General features: G+C 40.2%; 1 protein-coding gene across 1 annotated transcript in view; it reads right to left on the reverse strand.

Annotated features, from left to right (window-relative positions):
• The window catches only part of TOP1 (DNA topoisomerase I), an 84,745-nt gene that overhangs the window by 44,614 nt on the left and 14,625 nt on the right, over positions 1–25,506 (reverse strand). Inside the window, exon 3 of the mRNA XM_008158462.2 lies at positions 6,318–6,420. Coding sequence (XP_008156684.1) covers positions 6,318–6,420 — 103 coding nt within the window. The remainder of the gene's footprint in view (positions 1–6,317; positions 6,421–25,506) is intronic.

Here is a 25,506-nt window from a genome sequence, read left to right on the forward strand (position 1 = left end):
AGTACTGCTCTCAACACTTGACCAAAATGAAAAATGAAACCCGGAAGTTAAGTGGCTTGGATTAGGACAGTGGTTGGCAAACTCATTAGTCAACAGAGCCAAATATCAACAGTACAACGATTGAAATTTCTTTTGAGAGCCAAATTTTTTAAACTTAAACTTCTTCTAACACCACTTCTTCAAAATAGACTCGCCCAGACCATGGTATTTTGTGGAAGAGCCACACTCAAGGGGCCAAAGAGCCACATGTGGCTCGCGAGCCACAGTTTGCCGACCACAGGATTAGGACACACAGCTAGTAAATGTGGGACACACAGGTCAGTAAAGGGTAGAACTTGGCCTTGCGTTCTATTTTAGTGTGCTTTTCACTACATCACATTAATTCCCATGTGAATGGTGGTGATGTACTCAGTTTCCTCATTTCTAAAGTACCCAACCCTCTTCTCTACCTACCTATGTTAATTGTTCATTCCCCCCAGACAGGTTGATGATACAGGGATGTGCAGATAAATAAAGAGCTTAGCAAACAGCTCACCAAAACAACAACAAAAACAGGAGTAAACATCTTTTAAATTTGATTACCTTCAGCCTGGCCAGTGTGGCTCAGTGCTTGGGCTTCGAACCATTGACTAGGAGGTCACAGTTTGATTCCCGGTCAGGGCACGTGCCCGGTTTCGGGCTCCATCCCCATTGTGGGGAGTGCAGGAGGCAGCCAATCAATAATTCTCTGTCATCACTGATGTTTCTCTATTTCTCTCCCTTCCTCTCTGAAATCAATTTAAAAAAATGTATTTTTTAAAATTTTGATTACCTTCTGAAAATCCCCCTAATCTGAAATTCCCCTAATACGATTGCTTAATTCCAGTACATTTTCCTAAGATCCTACATTCTCTTAATTCTACTTCAGGTAGGATCTGGAACTGAAAGGAAAGCAGAACCCAAAGCATCCTTACTCTCAAATGTCTTTCACACTGACTGTATGGATCAGCAAGGCCAACAGGGCTGGAAAAGCACTTGTTTACTATTTCACAGCAGTGCTTTTCTGTCTTCCCTGGCTTTCCAAAATTTGTCACTTCAGCCTGAGTGTCGGGTTTAAAACTGGCAAGAGAGGCACACAGTCAAAAACCAGCAGGAAGAATCTTGTTTTTCACATTTGTGATAGCCTTTATTTTCTAAAACCACGTCCGTCCCCCAATTGCCTTTAAAAAAAAAAAAAAGTTTCAAATGGAAATAATTCCTTCTTTCTTACAGCAGCATGAGTGGGGGGAAGGAGGACAATGGGGGGAATAAGGACACATATGTAATACCTTAATCAATAAAGAAAAAAAAATAGTTTATTGATTTTTAGAGAGAGGAAGGGAGAAGAAAGAAACATTGATATGAGAACATAACATCGATTGGCTGAAACCCAGGCATGTGCCCCAACCAGGAATCAAACCAGCAACCTCTTGGTGCACAGGTTGATACCCAACCAAGCCACACTAGATAGGGCCCAAATTGCTTTTAATAATGTTGTTCACAGAAGAGGTCTAATATTAAAGATAATTTATGGCTAAGAATGTAACCTTTCGCCCTGGGCAGGTGGTTCACTTGATTGGAGTCATTCTGCATACCAAAAAGTTGCAGGTTCAATCCCCAGATGAACATGTGGGAAGCAACCGATTGATGTTTCTCACATCAATGTTTCTCTCTACCCCCCCCCCTCTCTCTCTCTAAAAATTAATAAACATAGCCTCAAGTGAGGATAAAAAAGAATAATAATAATGCAACCTTTCAAGAGAAGTATTTGGTGAGAGCCTACAAGCCCAGTGATGCCTTAGCATCTAGTAAGAGTATTCCTGCCCTGGTCAGTGTGGCTCAGTTGGATGGGTGTTGTCCCACGCACCAAAAGGTTGCCAGTTCGATTTCTGGTCAGGGCACATGCCTGAGTTGCAGGCTCAATTGCCCCCTCGCTCTTATCCTGGTGGGAATGGCAAGCAGGAGGCAGCCAATCAATGATACACTCTCAAACCAATATTTCTCTCTCTCTTCCCCTCTCCCTTCCTCTCTCTCTAATAATCCATTTTAAAAATCTTAAAAAGAAATAGTATTCCTTTTGGTTTTTTTGGGGGGAGGATTTATATATACATTTTTACAAGGACCTAAAGTGCTAAATATTAATGCTAACAGAAAGAAGCAGTGTCAGAGATAAACGGAAGAAATTATTTTTACTTGACTTTGGTATAAACTCTTCCTGTGATGTTACAGACCAAACAGGAGATAGTCAGAGACGGGGTTTTCATTGGGTCAGAATTTAATGAGACTAATACACCTAGTGCCAAAAACTTTAGAGATTTGGGGCCCAAAGTGAAAGAGGCTGTGCCTGAAATGTTCTGGCATTTTAAATCCTGAGCTGTTTATGACATGCAAATGAGAAAGAGGTGCTTATATTTAAACACAGACAGTTGAACTACACAACTAACCTTCCTTGGGGAGGGAGTTTTTGTTTTGTTTTGTTTTTGACTAGAAAGAATAATGTAGTGGAAGAAAAACATGAGGATTCAGAAGCCCTGGTCTCATCCCCTCTGCTACCCTATTGCCCTGTGACTATGAGCATATCACCTCAGACTCCTGAATACACAAAGAGACAGGATGAAATACTCTTTAATACCCTCCCCCTTATTTTTCACCTTGAGAACAAAGGGAAAATCACAGGAATAAGATGGGATCCCTTGAGGGGTGGATCCACATCCCATTCTCTCAATAGAAAGGCTGGTTTTCCATTCTCTGACACTCCAAGTATGCAGCACATGTTACTATGCAGCAAAAAGATGCCTCCTCGATATGGGTTCTTAGTGTAACCCAAGGAGAAATGACTGATGCTAAAATCTAACAGACGAAAGGAACATATAAACACATTACTGTTAGCGAAGTATCAGAATAAAGTAAAGCATTTTCAAACAGAACATGTGAAAAATCTTAATTATTCTGGGCTTCAGAGGTGACTAAATAAGCCTCAAGGTTTCCTTAATCTGCTACAGAAGAAAAATGAAAAAACAAAACTATTTGAAAGATTAGAAGTCACTTAAAAAAAGAACATGGTGTACAGGATTTTAATGGACTATAACCAAGACACTTCCTTTGTTGCAAAGAGGTAGTGTGTCAGTAGAGGTCAAACAGAAAGTATTTAAAAGTCTGCTTACAACATATCATCCACTTAAACTGTCTTAAAGTTATTCACATGTGAATTAGAGATCCAGGGCTAGATTTAATCATGTAGTCATGGATAAACAGAAACTCAGGCCAGGTTTTCCAATGCCTCTTGGCAAACAGGCTATTATTTTCTTAAGCATTTTGAGTAGACATGAAGAAAATATTAAAAAACATAAAACTGCACAGGACAAATTCATGAATCTGCCTATACTATAATCTTGGAAAGTATGCTATGATGGATGTACAAAATATCTCCCACATTTGTAGAGCAGTTCACAGTTAAAGAGCTTTTATGCTTATTGACTGGTCCCCTCTGAAGCATGTAATATGAGGAAACTGAGGAAGGTGAGAAAGCTGAGTTAAGAAAGGCTATTATTTAACCTAGCCAACATCACATGAGGCCAAAGCAGGTGGACCAAGACAAGATAGAGGTAATTAAGCTACTGTAGATTTTTCAAGAAAAATAACACCAAAATCACATCCTTTATTTTTAAAAAGGAAATTATGACAAGTCAGGGCAGGACTAAAATTGTCTTAAAGCCTTTTATGCCACTTCTACCCAATCTTTTCTCCCACCACAATTGCAAATCATGGTTGGTGAAGTATGTACCAGAGGAGAAGGGATCAATTTTTTTAAAGTTTTCAATATTAACCTCTATCTTTTTAAAAGTCTTTATGGACAAATTTCTGGTAACATGAAAATTAGCATTTCTTCATCTAATCTATAAACATTTTCCACAGATGATCAAGGTCTTCATGGTCAAAGATTATCTCATTTTCTTGGCACTTCAGTGAAGCTTACACATGGCAGGAAGAATAAAAATACTTGTTTGGCATGACCCAGCAATTCTTCTCCTACGTACACACTCAAAAGAATTGAAAGTAGGGACTCACACAGATACTTATACACTCACGTTCATAGCACCGTGATTCACAATCATCAAAAGGTAAAAATAGCCCGAGTGTCCATTAAGAGATGAATGGATTCTTTTAAATTTTCATAATAATTTATTTGAGTTTATTTGAGCCAAACTGAATTCAGTTGTGGGAAAGGAAGATCTCAAATGCTGCCAATGAATATATTTTTTTAAAATGTGGTATAGACATACCATGGAATATTATTCAGCCATAAAAAGGGAAATATGCTAAGGGAAATAAACCAGACACAAAGAAGATAAATATTTTATGATTCCACTTATATGAGGTACCTAGAATAGGGAATTTCATAGAGTAGAATATAAGTTGCCAAGGATGGGGGTAAGAAAGAATGGGGAGATACTGTTTAATGGAGTCAGAGATGATTTGAGATGATGAAAAAGTTCTGGAAATGGATACTCGCGACGGTTATATAATATTGTGAATGGATTTAATGCCACTTCAAATAGCAAACTTTATGTTATGTATATTTCATCACAAACACACAAAAAACTTGTTTGAAAAATAGGATGGCCAAAGGGAACTATCTTGTAGAATACTATGAATATGTGAAGAGAGAAGATGGTAACTAGTGTACTGATAGGTCATCCACTCACTGATTCAATAAATACATACTAAGTGTCACCTATCTGCCAGGAACTATACTAAGCCTTGAAGATGTAAAATGAATACAACAGAGCCCAACTCTGTTCCAAGGGAACATAAGAGTCTAGTAGGTGCATGTGAACTGAGTTTAGATTCAACTACTAAGATTAAATTCACTAGATTAATGAAAATGGAAACTAGATGATCAGGTGGCAAGAAATGAGTTAGCAGTGAAGAAAAAAAGGCTGCAGAAGTGGTAGATGATTCATGAAGAAATATTCCCACTAGAGAAAATTAACCTACTTATTTTAATGGTTCAGAAACATATTCATAAAAAGAATTAAAAGTATTTTTAAATTTTAACGATTCATAAAAAGAACAGACTTTAAAAGCAATTCTCACTTTAACTTGTCTAGAGCCAATAAACCAGGCTAATTAAGTATAATTGACCCTTGAACAATGAGGGGGTAGGGGTGCCAACCTTCCACCCCATGCATAGTCAAAAATCCACGTGTAATTTTTGATTCCACAAAAACTGAACTACTAATAGCCTACTGTTGACTGAAAGCCTTATCAATAACATAAACAGCCAATTAGCACATATTTTGTATATTATATGCATTATACACTGTATTCTTATAATAAAGTAATCCCCCAGAGAAATGAAAATGTTATAAAGAAAATACATTTACAGTATTTATTGAAAAAAAAAATGCATATAAGTGGACCAACAAGTTGTTCAAGAACCAAGTGTAGGTCTAAGAGATCCTAGGCTGGAGGCACTAGTTCTAATAAATGTTTAATCTTTATATTCCCTTCTAACAAAACTTAAGCTACTATGGGAATACCATAAAACTTTCTCACCAACTGCCTTTAACTCAAAATAGAAGTGTAAGTCCTCATATTCAACAAGTAGTACTATATCCAAAGATACCCTACACATCTTTGAGCTTAACTACTTGCCTCCTACACCAAAAGAATGGGAGCAAAACAAACAAGAAAACATATTTCTGAGGCTTGGATCCCAGAGGACAGCACTACTGAGTTTCATTTATATTGGTGGGTCACAGGCTTTTGTGAGAGCTGAATTCCTCTGATAACCTGATGAAAGCTAGGAATGCCCTCTCCAGGAGAATCTCATATATTCAATCTTTTGCATATGATTTCAGGAGCTCACAGACCATGGAAACCCAAGTTAAGAATTTTTAATTTATACCCTTTTAAAAGTATAGAAAGAAGGAAAAAATAGATCATGTCTCCAATCTAGTCACCTTTAATCAAGACAAGCTCTCTGGATACTTGATTAAATGCCATTATTCTACAATAAATCTATAGCTGACTTACTTAAAAATTACACTTTTAATGAAGTATATATTGAATGAAAATTCACTATACTTGCCTACACTTCCTAATCTGAACAATGGCATCACCAGTAAAGCCTGAATTATCAAGGCTATCCTCTTAAAAACTCGAATCAAATACAGTCTCTGCTTACTTTGCTATCTAGGATGCCTACCTGTAAGCTCAAGTTAAGGCCTATTCTAGGTGAGCCAAGCCACAGCCAACGGGCTGAGGAATGAAGGATTTGCTGGTTCAACCCTTACCTGTTGCTATGCTTGGACTTTTCTCGGTCCTTCTCCTTGTCCTTCTTGTGCTCTTTGTGCCGGTGTTCCCGATCTTTGTGTTTATCTTTGTGTTTATGAGAATCTGCAACCATAAGAGATGAGTCAGTTAAGAGGAGTCATGAGTTCTCTCCTGCCTGCCTACCTTAACAGGCTAGTCAAGAAGACACCCGGCTAGAGTGGCTCAAGCTTCATCCTGTGCATTGAAAGGTTCCATCCCTGTTCAGGGCACGTATGGAAGGCAACTCATCAATGTTTTTCTCTCACACCGATTTTCTTCTCCCCGCCACCCTTCCTTTCTCTAAGCATGTCCTCGGGTGAGGATTTAAAAAAAAAAAAAAAAGCACAGCCCTAGCCAGTTTGGCTCAGTGGATGGAGTGTCGGACTGTGGAATGAAGGGTCCCAGGTTTTATTCTGGTTAAGGGCACATGCCCAGGTTGCAGGCTCTATCCCCAGTGGGGGGTGTGCAGGAGGCAATCAATGATTCTTTCTCATCGCTGATGTTTCTCTCTTTCTCTCTCCCTTCCTCTTTGAAATCAATAAATATATATATACTAGAGGCCCGGTGCATGAAAATTCATGCACTGGAGCGGGGAGGAGTCCCACAGCCCAGCCTGCCCCCTCTCACAGTCTGGGATCTCTCAGGGGCGGGAGGCAACCCGGCGATCAGGGAAGGCGACACCCCCATCACACCTCTGCTGCAAGCCTCTGCTGTCCCTGGTTACCTGCGCCTCAGGCACCGCCATCTTGCGGCTGGTGGGAGTCACCATCTTTGAGGGTGTGGCAGTCAATTAGCATACTCCCTCCTTATTGGCTGTGGGCGCTGCCATCTTTGTGAGGGTGTGATGGTCAATTAGCATATTCCCACTTTATTAGATAGGATATATTTTTTAAAAGCACTATGACAGGAATCTAATGGCATTTGTAACACGTCTTGGTTTTAGAGGCAGGGTAATGGGAGGCCTTGTCTGGGCTGCTTTGCGAAATTTTCCTTGCATCTTCTCATGTGTTTATTGGCCACTCATACATCTTCTTTAATGTAGTATATCTTCAAATCTCTCCCCCATTTTAAAAATATTTGTCTTCTTATTACTGAGTTGTAAGAGTTCTTTATACATTCTGGATTACGACTTTTTTGGTTAGCTATATATATTGTGAATAGTTTTTTTCTAAGAGTTTTACAGAGGTAAGGGACACACAGGGCACATTTTTTAATCTATAGAGATATCCAGTTGCTCTTTCACCATTTTTTGAAAAGATAGCCCTTTCCCCCATTGAATTGCCTTGGCCTCCTTATTAAAAATGAAGTGACCATATAATCACAGGTCTATTTCTCAACTCTATCCTAACCTTACATAGACACTATCTACTACTATAGCTTCACAGTAAGGTTCTTTTTCATAGGAAGTTTTGAAATCAGGTAATATTCAGTACTAAATTTAGCTTTATTCTTTTAAAAGTAGTTTCGGCTATTCTATGTCTTCTGCATTTCCATAAAAGTTTTAGATTCATTTTGTCAATTTCTTTAAAAAAAGAAAAGGCCAGCTGGGAACTGTGTTCATAGGACAATTTGGAAACACTCTCATGTCTTTTAATCCATGAACAGGGTTCTCTCTCTCCACTTATTTGAGTAAATCTCAAAATTATAGGGTGTATCAGAATTAATCCAAGGGCCTACTAAAAATGAGGTTCATTGGGGACAGGTCACCCCAAAGTTAAATATTCATCAATTGGAAGTTTATGTACATAACACATGTGTGGCGATTTTAAAATGTCTAACAGATTTTTGATATTCTTCCTTTCAATAGGTGTGGCCTAATTTCCTTCTTGAGTAGACTAGACTTGAGATTCACTCCTAAAAAAACAGAATAAGGTGGAAATGTTGGTATGTAACTTCTGACACCAGGTCATAGAAGGCACTGGATTTTTCTTCTTGCTCTGAGGGAAGCCAGCTGCCATATTGTTAAACATTTAAGCAGCCTATGGAGAAGCCCACATGGTGAGGACTTGAAACTTCCGACAATAGCCATGTGGGTGAACCATCTTGGAGTAGGCCCCCCCAGTCTCAGTTAAGCCTTTAGATAACTGCAACTTCACAAACACCCTGAGCTGAACCACCCAGCTAAGCTGCTCCTGGATTCTTGGCTCACAGAAACTGTGTGAGAAAACAAGTGTTCGTTGTTTTAAGCTGCTAAGTTTTGAGGGAGCATATTTCGTAGGAATAGATTAATAATGGATAGGCAATGTGTGTGTTCATCCCATTCCTGGCTCCCAAAACGTGGCAAAAAGAAGCTACATTTGGAATAACCCCCTAAGTATTTTGTGCCAGGCCCTATGGGAACAGACATTTACGTGATCGTACCCTTACCTATAAGAATGTCTCATCCCACAGAGATGAGAAGAATAAAATCATATGGTATCAGAAGCAGGACTTGAACGTAATCCCCCATGCTACACACACAGAAGACTCCAACTTCTAAAAGTCTCAAGTCTAAAATTTTAAAATGCTGAGTCAATCTAATGTACCAAGTTGGTGGCCCCCAATACTTGACAGTAATAAAAACCCCCAATTATTTCTGCTATAAACTAAGCACTTATGGTTAAAATCATAATAATGACAAAACATGCCACCAGCAGTACAACCTGGAATGATGTCTGTATTGTTTGATTTTGTTTATGGGCCAGATTTAGGAAACAGAATATTATGACCTGCTATTATGGCCCAAGAGTATGGCAGGGACATATCTTTTTTTAATTACTCTTTTGTATAATTCAACAAAAACAAACTTGTAAGAAAAAGATTAGAAGACAGATGCTAACATCAAAGCTCAGGGAAGGTAGGGAGGGTGGGGCTAAGGGGGAGGTATCAACCAAAGGACTTGTATGCATGCATATAAGCCTAACCAATGGACATAGACAACAGGGGGGTGAGGGCATGAATGGGGGGTTGGGAGGGTAATGGGGGAATAAGGACACATATGTAATACCTTAATCAATAAAGAAATTAAAAAAAAAAGACAGATGCCAAAATGTTAAAAGTAGTTATCTTTGGGTAGTGACTTTCTGAGCAAGTTGATTTTTGGTATACACTTTGTCTTATTTTCCAATCTTTTCCCCATATGAATCACTTTTGAAATAAAGCTATTTTTAAAATTACCAAGCTGTAATTTTTTACTTTGTCAAGTACTAGTATAGTTTAATTCACTAAAAAGCACTAAATTTAAAGAATAAGGGAATTAAATAAAAAATAAATTAAAAGTAATTCTAGGTAGGTTTCAAATACCTGCAAGTAAAAAAAAAGGAGTGGGGAAGAGATACGGAGATGGATAAAACAAGATTGGCAAAAGGTTGACAGTTACTGAAGTGGGCAGATATGATACACAGGTGTTCATTACTCTCTCTACTGCCATATATGCTTGAAACTTTTCATAATAAAAAGTTTAACCTTCTTCCCTTCTAATCTGGTATTTTTTTCTCATTATATAAGAGAACATATCAAAGAGAAGACTAGCCAAGAGCCGATTTGTGTTAAGGAGTAGAAAGAGATACAATCTGATAGATAAAATTAACCCAAGAGTCAGGGTGTCCTATTCTAAGGATAACAAGGAGCCACTTCAAGCAGAAAAGGAAAACAAACAACAAAAAAAACACACAAAATAAAAGCCATACTTAAGAAAGATTAATTGGAGGACAGAGTGGGTAGAAAGGTAAAAGCAGAGTAACTAGCTGATTATTTTTGAAGTCTAGAAAAAAGTGAGAGCAGCAGGGTTGCGAAGGAAGAAAGAAATGTAAAAAAGCATGTTAAGAAAACTGGAATTAGAACTCAGTTTCAGGAACTCACTGGCTATGTGTAATAAATAAATCCAGAAGAGTCAAAGGCTTAAAGACTTTGGGTCTCTGTAAAAAGGAGAACAAAGTGGCTCTGAAGACACAGAAAAGCCGTGCAGACAAAAGGTGGGGAGAAAGAAAAAGACTGGAGAAATAATGCAACTAACTGAAGTCATATTGTATTTAAGGTAACAGTGCGACATCTAACTAAAGATGTTGGTCAGAAGAGAAGCCAGTAAGTGAAAAAGTGAAGCCAATAGGGCATATGGATCTATATCCCTCACTAGAGGCCCAGTGCACGAAATTCGTGCATGGAGGGGGGTTGTCCCTCAGCCCAGCCTGTACCCTCTCCAATATGGGACCCAGTGGGATCGGGCCTAAACAGGCAGTCTGACATCCCTCTCATAATCCAGGACTGCTGGCTCCCAACTGCTTGCCTGCCTGCCTGCCTGCCTTCCTGATTGCCCCTAACCGCTTCTGCCTGCCAGCCTGATCACCCCCTAACCACTCTGCTGCCAGCCTGTTTGCCCCCAACTTCCCTCCTCTGCCGGCCTGGTCACCCCTAACTGCCCTCTCCTGCAGGGTTGATCACCTCCAACTGCCCTCCCTTGCAGGCCTGGTCCCTCTCAACTGCCCTCCCTTGCAGGCCTGGTCCCTCTCAACTGCCCTCCCTTGCAGGCCTGGTCCTTCTCAACTGCCCTCCCTTGCAGGCTGGGTGCCTCCCAACTGCCCTCTCCTGCTGGCCATCTTGTGGTGGCCATCTTATGTCCACATGGGGGCAGGATCTTTGACCACATGGGGGCAGCTATATTGTGTGTTGCAGTGATGATCAATCTGCATATTACTCTTTTATTAGATAGGATAGAGGCCTGGTACAGGGGTGGGGGCCAGCTGGTTTGCCCTGAAGGGCGTCCCAGATCAGGTGGGGGTTCCCTTGGGGTGTGGGGCAGCCTGAGCAAGGGGCCTGTGGTGGTTTGCAGGCCGGCCACGCCCCCTGGCAACCCAAGCGGAGGCCCTGGTATCTGGAATTTATTTTCCTTCTACAATTGAAACTTTGTAGCCTGGAGCAGAGCCAAGCCTGGGGCTCCCTCCGAGGCTGGCAGCCATTTCTGTTGGGGTTATAATTGAAACTTTGTTGCCTTAAGCGGGTGGGCCCGGCCAGGGTGTGCGGAAAGCTTTGCTTCCCCTGTTGCTGGCGGCAACCCTGGCCTGCTCTCTCAAGCTCCATTCTGCCACCATTTCTGTTTGAATTTGTTTACCTTCTATAATTGAAACTTTGTAGCTTGAGTGGAGGCTTAGGCCTGGCAAGGGCAGGCAGAAAGCTTGGCTTCCTCTGTTACCTAAGAAACCTTGCTCTCTGTGGCTGTAGCCATCTTGGTTTGGATTAATTTGCATACTCGCTGATTGGATGGTGGGCGTGGCTTGGGTGTGTCGGAGGTATGGTCAATTTGCATATTTGTCTATTATTAGATAGAATGGTGAAAATATTTGTAGACCACTTATTAATGGCCTTGAAGATTACTTTTAGTACATACCCTTTCCCCTTAACTGAAATTCATCTAAGAATACATACTGTTAAAATGTTTTGGACCCTGGATCCATCCGGGTGAGGCTGGGTCCCGGGCCCGGGTGAGGCCACGCGCCCCTTGGGTCTGGGTGAGGCCACGTTCCCCTTAGTCTGGGTGAAGCCGTGCCCCTGGGTCCGGCCGAGACCAAACCAGAGGGAGTCGGACCTCCGTTACCACCATTTGTCCACCATCCAGAGCTGAGGGGTCAGTGCCGACATGTACACATAAGGAACTGGTGGACATTGAAATTGGGTCTCAAAAGAACTGTTGGTCCAGAAAGAAACTCACTACAGACTGATTCATTTGCCTGTCAGCATAACTATTATTGCTCATCTCACATTCAGTTCTTATAAGTATATATCTAGTGACATATGATCTCGCTCATCTAGGGGAAATGATGAACAACATAGACTGAGGAACAAGAACAGAACCAGAAACAAGGAGGCATCGATCGGACTATCAGGCCTCAGAGGGAGGATAGGGAAGGTTGGGAGGAGGGGGGAGAGATCAACCAAAGGACTTGTGTGCAAGCATATGAGCCTATCCAACGGTTAAGTTCAACAGGGGGTTGGGGCATCCGTGGGGAGGGGTGTGGGATGGGAATGGGGGGATGAGGACAAATATGTGACACCTTAATCAATAAAGAAATTAAAAATAATAATAATAATAAATAAATAAATAAATAAAAAATAAAAAATAAATAAAAAATAAAATGTTTTGGAGAAAGGACCTTGCCACTTCAAGTATCAGTTAAATGCAAAAAGAACTATACTGAACTTGACTAACAGATTTAGAAATGAAAGATGAAAACCACTGTATATTAAATCACCCGGAAACCTCATTCATTGTGAATTCAGGTCACCTAATAACAACTGTTTCAAATCTTAGCATTCAAAAATTTGAGATGAAGAGGAACCAAGATGGCGGCAAAGTTAAACAACTGAACTGCTGCCTCACACAACAATTTCAAAAATACAACTGAAAGACAAAACGTCTACCACCCAGACCACGGGAAAGCTGGCTGAGTGGCAGATTTACAACTAAGGAAAGGAGCACAAACGCTGAAAAGCTGAGGTACGGAGGCGCGCGAAGCGGGTTGTTGGCGGGCGACTGGGAGCGAGGCTTTTCTTCAACCCACAGGGAGACAAGCTCCCGATCACTCTGAAATCCAGTTTCTGGGGACATGCGGGGGACCCAGACGCCTACGGGGAGAAGCTGGACTCTCGGCAATCGGGTCAGAAAGTGAGAATGACTTTTTTGCAGAGGTGCGCCCAGCAATCAGGGTTTGCTGCACTGGAGCACGGGACACGGGGACTTGGAAACGCAGAAAGGCAGAGAGGGCTCACGGCAGCCATCGCCGGTTGCCACGCCCCAGCCTAGTGACGCCCTGAGACCCCGCCCCGCACATTCTACAAACCCACCCAGGCTCCACACAGCGGCTTTTACATATAAATGTCCTGTTCTGTGGCAGCTTAACCAAATTAACTGCAGCTCCAGTCAGACTGCTCTAAAACCGCACAAGCAAAGGAGGAGAAAACTAGTTCTTGCTGTAGCTCCTGCTGGGGGACACACAATACACAAGGGTACACCAAGAGTGTCCACCTCAGGTAACTGGGAGGCTGACCCGTTGAACCAATAGGACACCTAGTACACAAAGCTACCCTACCAACTCAGGAAAGCAGTGAAAATGAGGCAAGGAAACAGATCCCAAAAGAAAAAAATGGAGAACAAACGAATGGACATAGAGTTCAAAACCACAGTTATAAGGTTTTTCAAGAATTTCATGGAAAAGGCCGATAAATTTAATGAGACCCTCGAGGATATGAAAAAGGACCAACTAGAAATTAAACATACACTGACTGAAATAAAAAATATTATACAGAGACCCAACAGCAGACTAGAGGATCGCAAGAATCAATTCAAAGATTTGGAATACAAAGAGGCAAAGGACACTCCTCCAGAGAAGCAAGAAGAGAAGAGAATTCAGAAAGTTGAAGATAGTGTAAGAAGCCTCTGGGACAACTTCAAGCGTACCAACATCAGAATTATGAGGGTACCAGAAGAATAGAGACAGCAAGATGCTGAAAACCTATTTGAAGAAATAATGAACGAAAACTTCCCCCACCTGATGAAAGAAATAGACTTACAAGTCCAGGAAGCACACAGAACCACAAACAAAAGGAATCCAAAGAGGACCACACCAAGACACATCATAATTAAAATGCCAAGGGCAAAAGACAAAGAGAGAATCTTACAAGCAGCAAGAGAAAAACAGTTAGTTACCTACAAGGGAGCACCCAAACGATTATCAGCTGATTTCTCAACAGAAACTATGCAGGCCAGACGTGAGTGGCAAGAAATATTCAAAGTGATGAATAGTAAGAACCTACAACCAAGACTACTCTACCCAGCAAAGTTATCATTCAGAATTGAAGGGCAGATAAAGAGCTTCACAGATAAGAAAAAGCTAAAGGAGTTCATCACCACCAAACCAGTATTATATGAAATGCTGAAAGGTATTCTTTAAGAGGAAGAAGAGAAAGATAAAAATTATGAACAACATGCCGAAACCGGTTTGGCTCAATGGATAGAGCGTCGCCTGCGGACTCAAGGGTCCCAGGTTCGATTCCGGTCAGGGGCATGTACCTTGGTTGCGGGCACATCCCCAGTGGGGGGTGTGCAAGAGGCAGCTGATCGATGTTTCTCTCTCATCGATGTTTCTAGCTCTCTATCCCTCTCTCTTCCTCTCTGTAAAAAATCAATAAAATATATATTTTTTTAAAAAAATTATGAACAACAAATACATATCTATCAACAAGTGAACCTAAAAGTCAAGTGAATTAAAAATCTTAGGAACAGAATAAACTGGTGAACATAATAGAATCAGATGCATAGAATGGGAGTGGATTGATAATTCTCAGGGGGAAAGGGGTGTCTGTGTGGGGGGTACGGGAAGAGATTGGACAAAAATCATACACCTATGGATGAGGACAGCGGGGGGGGGGGGAGAGGAGAGGGTAGAGGGGGGGTGGGAACCGGGTGGTGGGGAGATATGGGGGGGAAAAAGGAGAAACAATTGTAATCTGAACAATAAAGATTTATTAAATAAAAAAATTAAAAAAAAATTGAGATGAAGTTATGGGAGGAAGACCCCTGAAATAAGGCAGCCTTGAGAAGACAACACACATGTAACAACTAATTCCTTTCATTCTAACTTAACTGGATAAGTGAGTTACTCCGTAATGAAGAGAGAGAATAGGAATCAACATCTTTTGTTGTTGTTACCTAAAGTGTTCTTCGAGACTAACAAAGATTTTAAGTAGAGATTTCCAAATGACAAAAGAGGAAAGTATCAATCAGTGTCTTCTCTGAGTGCTGGAACAGTTGCTGGCTAACATGCAAAAGAAAAGGGAACCTTTTACTACTCAATTCAGAATTATATTCTGAGGTCCAATTCTGTTTACAATCATTTAAAATATATTCTTAAATCCAAAGTACCCTGCGAAAGACTTATCAGACGTGAACTCTGCCCTCAATGAATTTACAATCCAAGAAGGTCCTAATTAAGATTGGAACCCAAACAGCCAGGGCCCAAGGCACACAAGAGAAAAAGGGCACTAATATAGGTGCCAAACCATGCTAGAGCAGTAGTCGGCAAACTCATTAGTCAACAGAGCCAAATATCAACAGTACAACGATTGAAATTTGTTTTGAGAGCCAAATTTTTTAAACTTAAACTTCTTCTAACGCCACTTATTCAAATTAGACTCGCCCAGGCCGTGGTATTTTGTGGAAGAGCCACACTCAAGGGGCCAAAGAGCCGCATGTGGCTCTCAAGCCGCAGTCTGCCGATCACGGTGCTAGAGTATTTAACAAACATTGTCCCACATTCAATTTTCTTACCACTCTCATGATAAGGAAATATCAACCCCATTTCACAAACGATATTAGTAATAGTTGTCACCTTATGTAGTGTGTACTCTGCAAAAGGTAGTAGTACACTTTCGTATTACCTCTAGTTTCACAACTCTCTGGGGGGTACCAATGTCATCAAATCTAAGACACAATTTTGCCTTTTAACATCTCTGAAAAGGTGCATGTAGTTCATATAATCCCCATGGAGGGGGAATTTAACAGTATCTAAAAAAAACCCAAAAACCTAATTTAGTCCTAGCTGTTTTGGCTCAGTGGATAGAGCACTGGCTTGCAGACTAAGGGGTCCTGGGTTCGATTCTAGTCAAGGGCATATGCCTTGGTTGCAGGCTCCTCCCCGGCCCAGGCCCTGGTCAGGGCACGTGCAGGAGGCAACCAATCGATGTGTTTCTCTCACACTGATGTTTCTCTCTGTATTTCCCTCTCTCTTCCACTCTCCCTAAAAAAAAAAAAAAAAAATCAATGGAAAAATATCCTCGGGTGAGGGTTAACAAAAATAATAAAAAATAATAATAATAATCATCATCATCATCATCTAATTTACACACTCTCTTTTGACCCAGCAATTTAGATATAAGAATTTAACTTGAAGATACACTTCTAAGGCAGAAAACTTAAGATGATTTATATATACATGAAGGCAGAGAAAATTAACTCAGAAGAAACCTGTTTTAATTTTAGCCTTGCTGGAACAGATTAAAATTCTTTTCCTACTCCCAAAATCTCAAATGTCAAGTGATTGACATTAAAGTAACAGTATTTTTATTGCATCATGATGCTCCTATTATTTAGAAATTATGAAAAATTTTTTATGAAGGTAACAGGCATTTTCTCAAATGTCTGGACATGAAACATGTGGGTGTCATTTACCTCCATCTCTTACAAGATTCCAGAATTTTCTACTTTCCTGCCCTGTTATTTTTTCAGTAAGGGTAGGAAGGCAGCAGGATTATTTAATTTATAGGCATTTTAAAAAAAAGTCTTAAGAGTAAAAACAAAATTAATATGGGTTAACTGCTTCCTTTGTTTCCAAGTGAAAAGTAATATAACAAGGGAAAACAGCCTGATTGCACCAGAGAACAAAAAATAAAGAGCCTGTATCTAAGAGGGCGGTGAGGAGTCAACAGAGGCTCCCTGGAGGAGGCAGTGTTTGAGCTAAGTCTTACTAAAGGTTAAGAGGGAGTCAGCAAAACAGGGGAAGGAGAAAGGCATCCTTGGCCATGAGCCATGAAAATCAACTATCTATAATTACTGCTGCTGCTAAAAAAAAAAATTGATATTCTCATGACTGAGCAAAATTAAGTCAGAACTACTTCCTGCCAGCTAGGAAATGGTCAAGTTGATTTTTGTCAGGGGCATATTAAGAAATGAAATCCCCAAATTATATTATATTTGACTCTCTAAAGGCATGTATTCCCCAAAGCAGTTTCTTTAAAAAAGACACAGATAAACTCATGCTTCTTATAGCTTTGGAGTCCTAATTCTCTGCTAAGATAGATGAGAAATAAAACACCCAGGAATAATAAAGTTCAGTAGCAAATAAATCCAGCAAAATTTGATCCAGCTGTTATAAAGTCGCTGTAATCTGGCATGCCAATAAGACAATGAAGCTGCAGGTTTGGAAACCAGGTACAGGGAACCCAAAGTAGCCACCAAATCAGTGTCAAACCAGGCATAAGGTGGCGAGTTCACTCCCTACAGGGGAACCAGACACAAACATAAAAGGAAGTCAAGTCCATAAAACACTTACATGTTCGAGAGGGATGCAGTTAGCACAAAAGACCATGGTTACACCCTAATGTCGGTTAGAAACAGTACAGAGTAGCACAGGATGCTGTAAGACCTCTGAAGGAAGCCGGCTGGTTCAACAGAGTGAAAAGGATCTAATTCAAATCCTTGATCTTCCACTTACTATGTGACCTTGGGTAAAAGTCACTTAACTATTCAGTCTATAAGAAGCAGCATAGGTCAGTGATTAAAAGCTTCAAATCTTTGTTCATCATTGATTTGATAACTGTGACCTCTCCTCTGGATGGAAAAAAAAAAAGAGCTCAGAATATTTAAGTGACCTTAAGGAATTTTATTTCAAAAGTCAAATTCTTTGTGTATAGTTGTAGAATTCCTGACTAATCTCTACAAAATGACAAACATGTTGACAGCTGTCAATAAAGTACAATTATTACTGAACCCTCTTCATGATTAATTTATATAGAACTGAACTGAGACTACCCAATTATTCCAAATAACTTAGGAGGGGGGGGTCAGGTTCTATACATGCATTTAGGACAGCAACCAGGCCCATTCACCTTGCCCGACCAGCCAACCACAGATAAAAGACCGCCTGATTTTTCTCTCCTATACACCAACCCAGGAAAGAAAAGCACTTTCGAAGAAAGAAGTAAAGCTTTGGCCTGCTCTTACGATCATAACCAGAAGCCTAAAAAACCTATAGGTTTTAAGGGATTCATTGCTAATCAGTTTACACCTCCTACATAAAAACAAACAAACAAAAAAAAAACACTTGCATTAATTTAGCTGCAATCAGTAGGTAGCTAAATGCTGCTGCCAAACCTATTCCTCCCATGGTCTCTATTGCAATCACACTTCAACCCAAGTATAAACATTTACACTTCCTTAAGAGAGAAAGGTTAAGGAATGGCAAAGATTACTGATCATTTTATCAACTAATCTTTGCTCTTATGCATTCTGTTACTCCACCATTCTTCTAAATGGTTAGGGGCAATCAGATCAGAGCAAGAGAGAAGAGGCTTTTGCTTCCTTTTAACAAAAGCAGAGAGACACTTTTCTGGCATATAGGAGGGGCTCTTTGCCATGTTTTAAGCCAGACCTCTTTACACTTTTGACAACAGGTTTTTGAAACTTAAGCAGCTGGGTAATATGATGGGCTCCTCCTACAAAGACAGTCATCAAGTCGTGTGTGGAGGATGGGGAACAGAATTACTCAACCAAAGCTGCATTTCCCAAAGAAGCACTCACAACACAACTCTGTCAAAGATGACTCCTGCTAATCTCTGACACACAAATACACAACCATTGCATTAGGAAAGTGAAAATACTGGGTGAAGAAATTAATTTTCTAAAGAAGATATCACCTGCTCATTGTTAAATCACTTCTGGGATAAATGCTTGCATCTTCCTCCCTGACCTTCAAACCCATGGATACCACATCCCCAGGAGCTGGAGTTTAAACAAAATCAACATTTCTACTTAACACTCTATACTTTAAAATAAGACTGTTTTTGTCTAGGACAGATAACAAGCTGGTCTCTGTGATAAAGATTGGCACCCGGGAGTGTGGTCAGTATCAGGAGTGTGCAAATCTCCCCAGGAACTTAATGCCAAACTAAAAGCAGCCAGGAAGCCTGAAAGCCCGTAACTGGAAGGGGGATGGGTTGAAGGGTGAAAAAATTCTACCCTTCCCTCTTCCTCTGCACAGCTGTCTGAATTTAGACCTTACCTATGTTGGTCCACTTTCAATCCAGGAAACCTAGTCTATGTCCATCTTAATGGTGAATGGCTTTAATTTGTGGTCCACAGAAGAGTACTTGCCACTATTTCACAGTGATTCTCAATGAGAACACTTCCAAAATTCCAGGGCATAGTTAATAACCTTTCAAAGTAAGCAGGACAGAGGCTGTTCTGGCTAAAAGCTCAGAGCTCCACAATTTAAAAGAAAAATGCTGGGAGGATTCAGCTCTTAACAAAACGAAACAAACAACAACAAAAACCTTAAAACTCAAGAATGAGAGAAGGAATTAGTAACATTTCCAAATTTCAAAGCCCAAATTATCATCTGTTCTCCCCAAATGTGTTTTGTATGTAAACAAGACCCTTTGTCATGGACAGACCTGACCTGCTCATTATAAAACTAATAGGGTTCACCAATTAGGGACACAGTACTCTCAGGCTAATAAAACAAACAAAACCCCCAGCTGAGAAGACATCTGAAACTATTAATATTTCTTCTTCTCTCCTTAAGCAAGTTGGGTTCACAATATTCATTCAAATACCTGTTGAGTGCCAACTCTGGGCCAGACATTGTTATAAGTGTAGGAATATAGCAGAAAACAATACCAAGTCTGCCCTCATGAAGTTCCATAATAAAGCATTAATACCCATCCCAACAGCAGCAGCTGTTCAATGAGTAACTTTGAAAAGAGAGCGAGAGCCGAAACCGGTTTGGCTCAGTGGATAGAGCGTCGGCCTGCGGACTCAAGGGTCCCAGGTTCGATTCCGGTCAAGGGCATGTACCTTGGTTTAGGGCACATCCCCAGTAGGGGGTGTGCAAGAGGCAGCTTGATCGATGTTTCTCTTTCATCAATGTTTCTAACTATCCCTCTCTCTTCCTCTCTGTAAAAAATCAATAAAATATATTAAAAAAAAAAAAGAAAGAAAGAAAGAAAAGAGAGGGAGAAAAGGGATTTCCCATAACTGCCCATTTCCTTAGAGTTGGTCCCACTTAAGTTCCAGAATCAGAGTTTAATGTTGCAGTTAGAATAAGAATTTATGGAGGCCAAGTCAAAGAAAGGGTCAAACATAATCACATAAAAGTTGCCAATTATTTTGCAAAGTGCTCAAGTCTTTCTCCTTAATATTCAATGCTTGGTAAAATTTCAACATCAGAAACTTAGAAGTACATTGCATTAAAAGACTCAGAGTTGCTCTAAGATAGAAGCACAGCATTTTCAATTTTGTTTTTATCAACTCTGAAGCACAACTTCAAATTTCTAAAACCTGTCACATTTTTCAAAGTGTCTATATATTAAGAAGAAACGCCACAAGTGGACTAAAAAACATTTGAGAACCTACCTTGGTTTCTAAAACATCAGCAACCCTGAGATTAGTGGCCAGATGTTGTCCTAAGGGCCTTGACAAGCAAAAGACATCCCATGAAGCAGCCAATTTGTTTGCTTTAAGCCTCAATCCCACACAAAAAAGGTTAAATGGTCAGGGGATGTTATCTCTTCCAATACACTTCCATATTTAAATTTCTTTGGCTCCTTTTATGCTTTTACAACACTACAATTACCTTAATCTTTCTTTTCAGCCCCTCCCAGTATATGCACCCTATTTTAATTTACTTTACAACAACCTTCTCTCCCATCCCATTCTTTCCATTATTTTTCTGAAATTCAAGTTCATCTTCTTTTCTTCTTATGGTTCTCATTCCCAGGAACCAATTAATTGTATATATATATTTTTTTACAATTTAAGTGAGGGACCACCAAACTGTCTTCAAAAAAAAGTATGTTATCTAACTATAAGATCTGAACTGATGTTTCTAGACACAATTATAGGCCAGAACAAGCTGCTCACTGTTATTTTGCCAAGAACTAAATGACTTTTTTTAAAAATCCTCATCCGAAGATATTTTTTCCATTGATTTTTAGAGAGAGTGGAAGAGAGAGGGAAAGACCGAGAGAAACATCGATGAGAGAGAAACACATCGATTGGTCGCCTGCTGCACAAGCCCTGACCAGGGGAGGAGCCTGCAACCAAGGTACTTGCCCTTGACCAGAATAGAACATGTGGCCCTTTGGTCTGCAAGCAGATGCTGTATCCACTGAGCCAAAGTGGCTAGGGCTAATATTTTAAAAGTCAATTCCACTAACAGCAAGAAGACATCATTAGAGCAAGTTCAAATCTTTTATATAATGTCCTGATGGGATCCTAGGTTATTCATTTCTCTGCTCTGGTCTCAGTTTTCTAATTTGTAAAATGACCTCCACTGGCCTCCTACACTTCCAATTACAAGAATTCTATGCCCTTTAAAAATTGTTTTATGTCAGCCCAGCCTGCATGACTCAGTGGTTGAGCATCGACCTATGAACCAAGAGGTCATGTTTCAATTCCCAGTCAGGGCACATGCCTGGGTTGCAGGCTTGATTCCCAGTGTAGGGCGTGCAGGAGGCAGCCAATCAATGATTCTCTCTCATCACTGATGTTTCTATCTCTCTCTTCCTCTCTCATCCTCTCTGAAATATATATAAATTTTTTAGTTCGAACAAATTAAGATAAAAAATTTTCTTAATGCTTAATAGCAGTGGTTCTCAAACTTTCCAGTGTATGAGACCTGGGATGTACCAGATATGTGCATTTTACCACATGCTCTCCAGGTGACTATAATCTACATTGTCCAGAATCATATTTTGAAGACCCCTGCCTTGTTGTTTCTTGTTACTTTGAGCAATAAGTAATAAAAAATACCAGCCACGTGCAATAATAAACATGCTACTGATTTCATTTTAATGTTTCTACCTCAATTATGTCTCTCTGTTCTTTAAAAGACAGGCACAAGGTGTTGAGTCCTGAGGATTTTATTTTTAATTTATAGCTGAGAATATTGATTCTCTACAACTGAGGAAGGAAGAGGTGTTTTCACCTGCTACTCTCCCTGCCCCTATTTAAGAGAAGCAAGATCTACACAGCTACCCCAACTTAGGTAAGGAACAGGGTAGTCAGGATCTTTAGAATAGAAATTCTGTTATTTGAGCATCAGAGGGCAGAGTCATGCTTAGACAGAAACAGTTAATGTGAGTCCTGCTAGTGGAACTCGGTTGGAAAAATGACTAGAGAGAAAATGGATAAAGACTTAATGGAGCTGCAAGCTCACAGTCCTCTTTTGACACTTGGCTTACAGATTCCTTTGGGAGCTAGAGGCTACCAGATAATACGGAGTGCAGTGAACCTCCAGTGATACACACAAGCACCACTCAATCAGGTAAGCAACTGGCACTTCTTACCAATTCAAGGGTCAGTAAATTTTTCTGTAAAGGGACAGGTAGTAAATAGTTGAAGCTTTGCTGCACACTTGATCTCAGTTGCAGGCACTCAACTCAGCCAGTGTGGCACAAAAGCAGCCACAGGTTATATATAAATGAATGAGCATGGCTGCATTCCACTAAAACTTTATTTATGTACACTGAAATTTGAATTTCACAACATTTTTCCATGTCATGAAATAACATTCTTTTTTTTTTACATTGAAGTGTAATTGATATATAACATTGTTAGTTTCAGGTGTATTTAACAGTATTCTTTATTTTATTTTATTTTATTTTCCCCCCAACCAGTAAAAACTATAAAAACCATTCTTAGTTCACGGGCTATACAAAAGAGACACAGTTTGCAGGACACTGCACTAATTAATAGACTAGAAACTATCCCCTGTGTCCCCTATAGAGAGAGGTGCCTTTCTCAAATCAGTGTGAGTGGAAAATATCCTTCCTGCTTTACCTATAAGGCCTCTCTGACTCAATCTTTTTCCTAACCAATATCCAGAATAAGCCTGGCTCCCAACCCTCTCCTTCCTCCAAACAGCTCATGAACGGCCGGCCATTCATCAACTTGAATTAGTGGTTAAAAATCTACTCCTGCTCTGCAGGACTAGAGAAAGTCAAGTCACATGAGTGCAAAGGGAAGGCCAAAGCTGAGCCCACTGCTAATTCTGCTTCTTAAGCAGCAAGCTGGTTAAGTTTGTTATTTATCCCTCTTGAAGTGGAAATAACATCATAGTTGTTCACATACTGCTAAACCACCTCTGATGAAATTCCTTAGTCAAGTATACAGACTTCAAAGATCCTTCTGAAATGGGGGGTGTTAGTTAATCCCTGGTTAACAAAAAGATCCTTTTTCTTGAATACTTAGATAAAGAGAGGTTTCGATGATTTCTGGAATAACTGGCTCCAAGCTGAAGGGCTAAAAAATAAATTATCCAGGGGTCTTTGCTGCACAGGCAGGCAAGCTTTCCTTAAGAGGGAAAGGATTACACACTGAAGTGCAGCAGAGCCTCCTAGTGAATGGTAGTAGTTTGGTAAGGATCCATTCTAAGTAAAGGCGAGTGCTCTATGAAATGAGAGCCTTTAAGCTGATACTATATGAGTAGTAGCTCCACTACTCATATATTATCAGACTAACCCAGAATTCCCAGGAGGCAACTGAGTCGCCCAGGCTCCCCCATTGACCTTGTTTTGTGTCACATTTAAGAACTCAGGTTGTGGTATCAGATAGGCCTAATCAGCCGCCCTGCTCAGTGGATTACGTGTAAGCCACACAGCCTTGAGTCTCAGTTTCTTCAAAAGTTAAACCAAATAAACCTCTGAGCCTCAGTTTCTTCAAAGGTAAAGTGGAGACAGTAAATATTCAAATTATCAGCTATTTCATTCCTTTTCTCTTTCTTCTTCCCAATCTAAAATAACTGATCATAATTTGAAGCTAAAGCTGGAGGAAACTGGATCAATTCCTGGTCTTGAAACAGTTTACTTAAGGTGTTGAGGCCGACTATGTCCGTGTCAGTGGTTCGCACAGTGGCCAAGGATACAATCCCATTTGATCCATCAGGCTACTGCTGTCTAGCTAACTGTGGGCCAGATGACTTGTAAGAGGCAGCCTACATTCACTAAGAGCATGCAAATGAGAGGAAGACCCCAGGTTGGGTGTAAAGCCCAGTTCTGACCTGCTTTTACTATCAGCAACATCTTGGATGAGTTAACTTCTTGAGTGTGTCTGCTTGCCTATACAATCTTAGATTCTTTATCCTTATTGTCATTCACTCATTACTTGAGTACAATTTAACAAATACATATTTAACTTCTTGTTATAGCAACATGCTAAAAACTTGCAATTTTAAATGAAATACCATCTATTCACTTTAGAGGATAAAAGTGCATATAAATATAAGTCAATCTGTTTGGTCACCTACAAAATAGACATGGGCTACCTCATAGGGTTGCTAAAATGATAATTTATTCAATCCAAAAGGCCTTAAATGTTCATCTTTGTGTAGTACTAAAGGGGTAAAGTACAATGGAGAACTATCTGGGCTTCCAACTGCTTTAGTAAACACAACTTACCAGTCGTAAGTCCTCTTAGAATGTCACCCAAGCTAAGGTAATGTATGCACACAGAAGGAAGAAAGTTATTCAAACTTATAACACACCAAACTTACACCTGTTTTGGATTTTTAAGTTCCAAGAGCTCCAGCCATCCATATTCCAAGCAAAATATAAACCTGAATCTCTCTGCTCTTACCTAAATTTTATCTAGAGCTGTGCTATCCAATATGGTAGCTACCAGCCACATGTGTAGCTATTTCAATCTTAAGTAAAATAAAATTTAAAAATTAAAACTCTTAGGCCACACTAGTCACATTTCAAGGGCTCAACAGTCTCATATGACTAACAGCTACCATATGGGACACCACAGGTACAGAACATTTCCATCATGACAGAAAGTTCTACTGTCAGTGAAAGTTCTATTTCAATCGGTGCTGACTGACAAGCACTGGGATCCAGGTCAACACCTTCCTTTTACTGGTAGGGAGAAGGAGGTACCACGTAGTGTGATTTTGCTCTGGTCACCGCTGACAAAGTCCAGTTGAGACCTCCTTTGTCCTGAACGCCCTGCCTACACCAACTCCCCTGCTGGACCCCAGACAGAGGCCTTTTGCCTACATGGCAAAGCTCTACATGCTGTGTAGTTCCTTATGGCCAGCCAGAAGTTTGCCTGGCTAAAGTGGCCATCTCAAAAAGCAGGCCACTGCTGAACGGGGCTCCTGGAGAATCACAGCCTCATTGAGTGCTGCCCACCGAGGTAGAAGTTAAACCTAGATAGAGCAATTATTTTAAGCTTCAGGAGTATGGCAAACAAATTCCATTTTACCAACACATCTTTGTTCTCAAATAGAAAACAAAGTTGGAATTTTTTACTCTTGCCTCCTAAAGTAATTAAGCAGTATAAGGCCCTTAAGAGGACATTTGCATTTCATATACTCTTTTGTAGTGAGTCACGAGCACATCCCTGCACTGAAAATGCTTCTGCTT

Source organism: Eptesicus fuscus, chromosome 12 (assembly GCF_027574615.1).
Source record: "Eptesicus fuscus isolate TK198812 chromosome 12, DD_ASM_mEF_20220401, whole genome shotgun sequence".
NCBI lineage: Eukaryota > Metazoa > Chordata > Mammalia > Chiroptera > Vespertilionidae > Eptesicus > Eptesicus fuscus.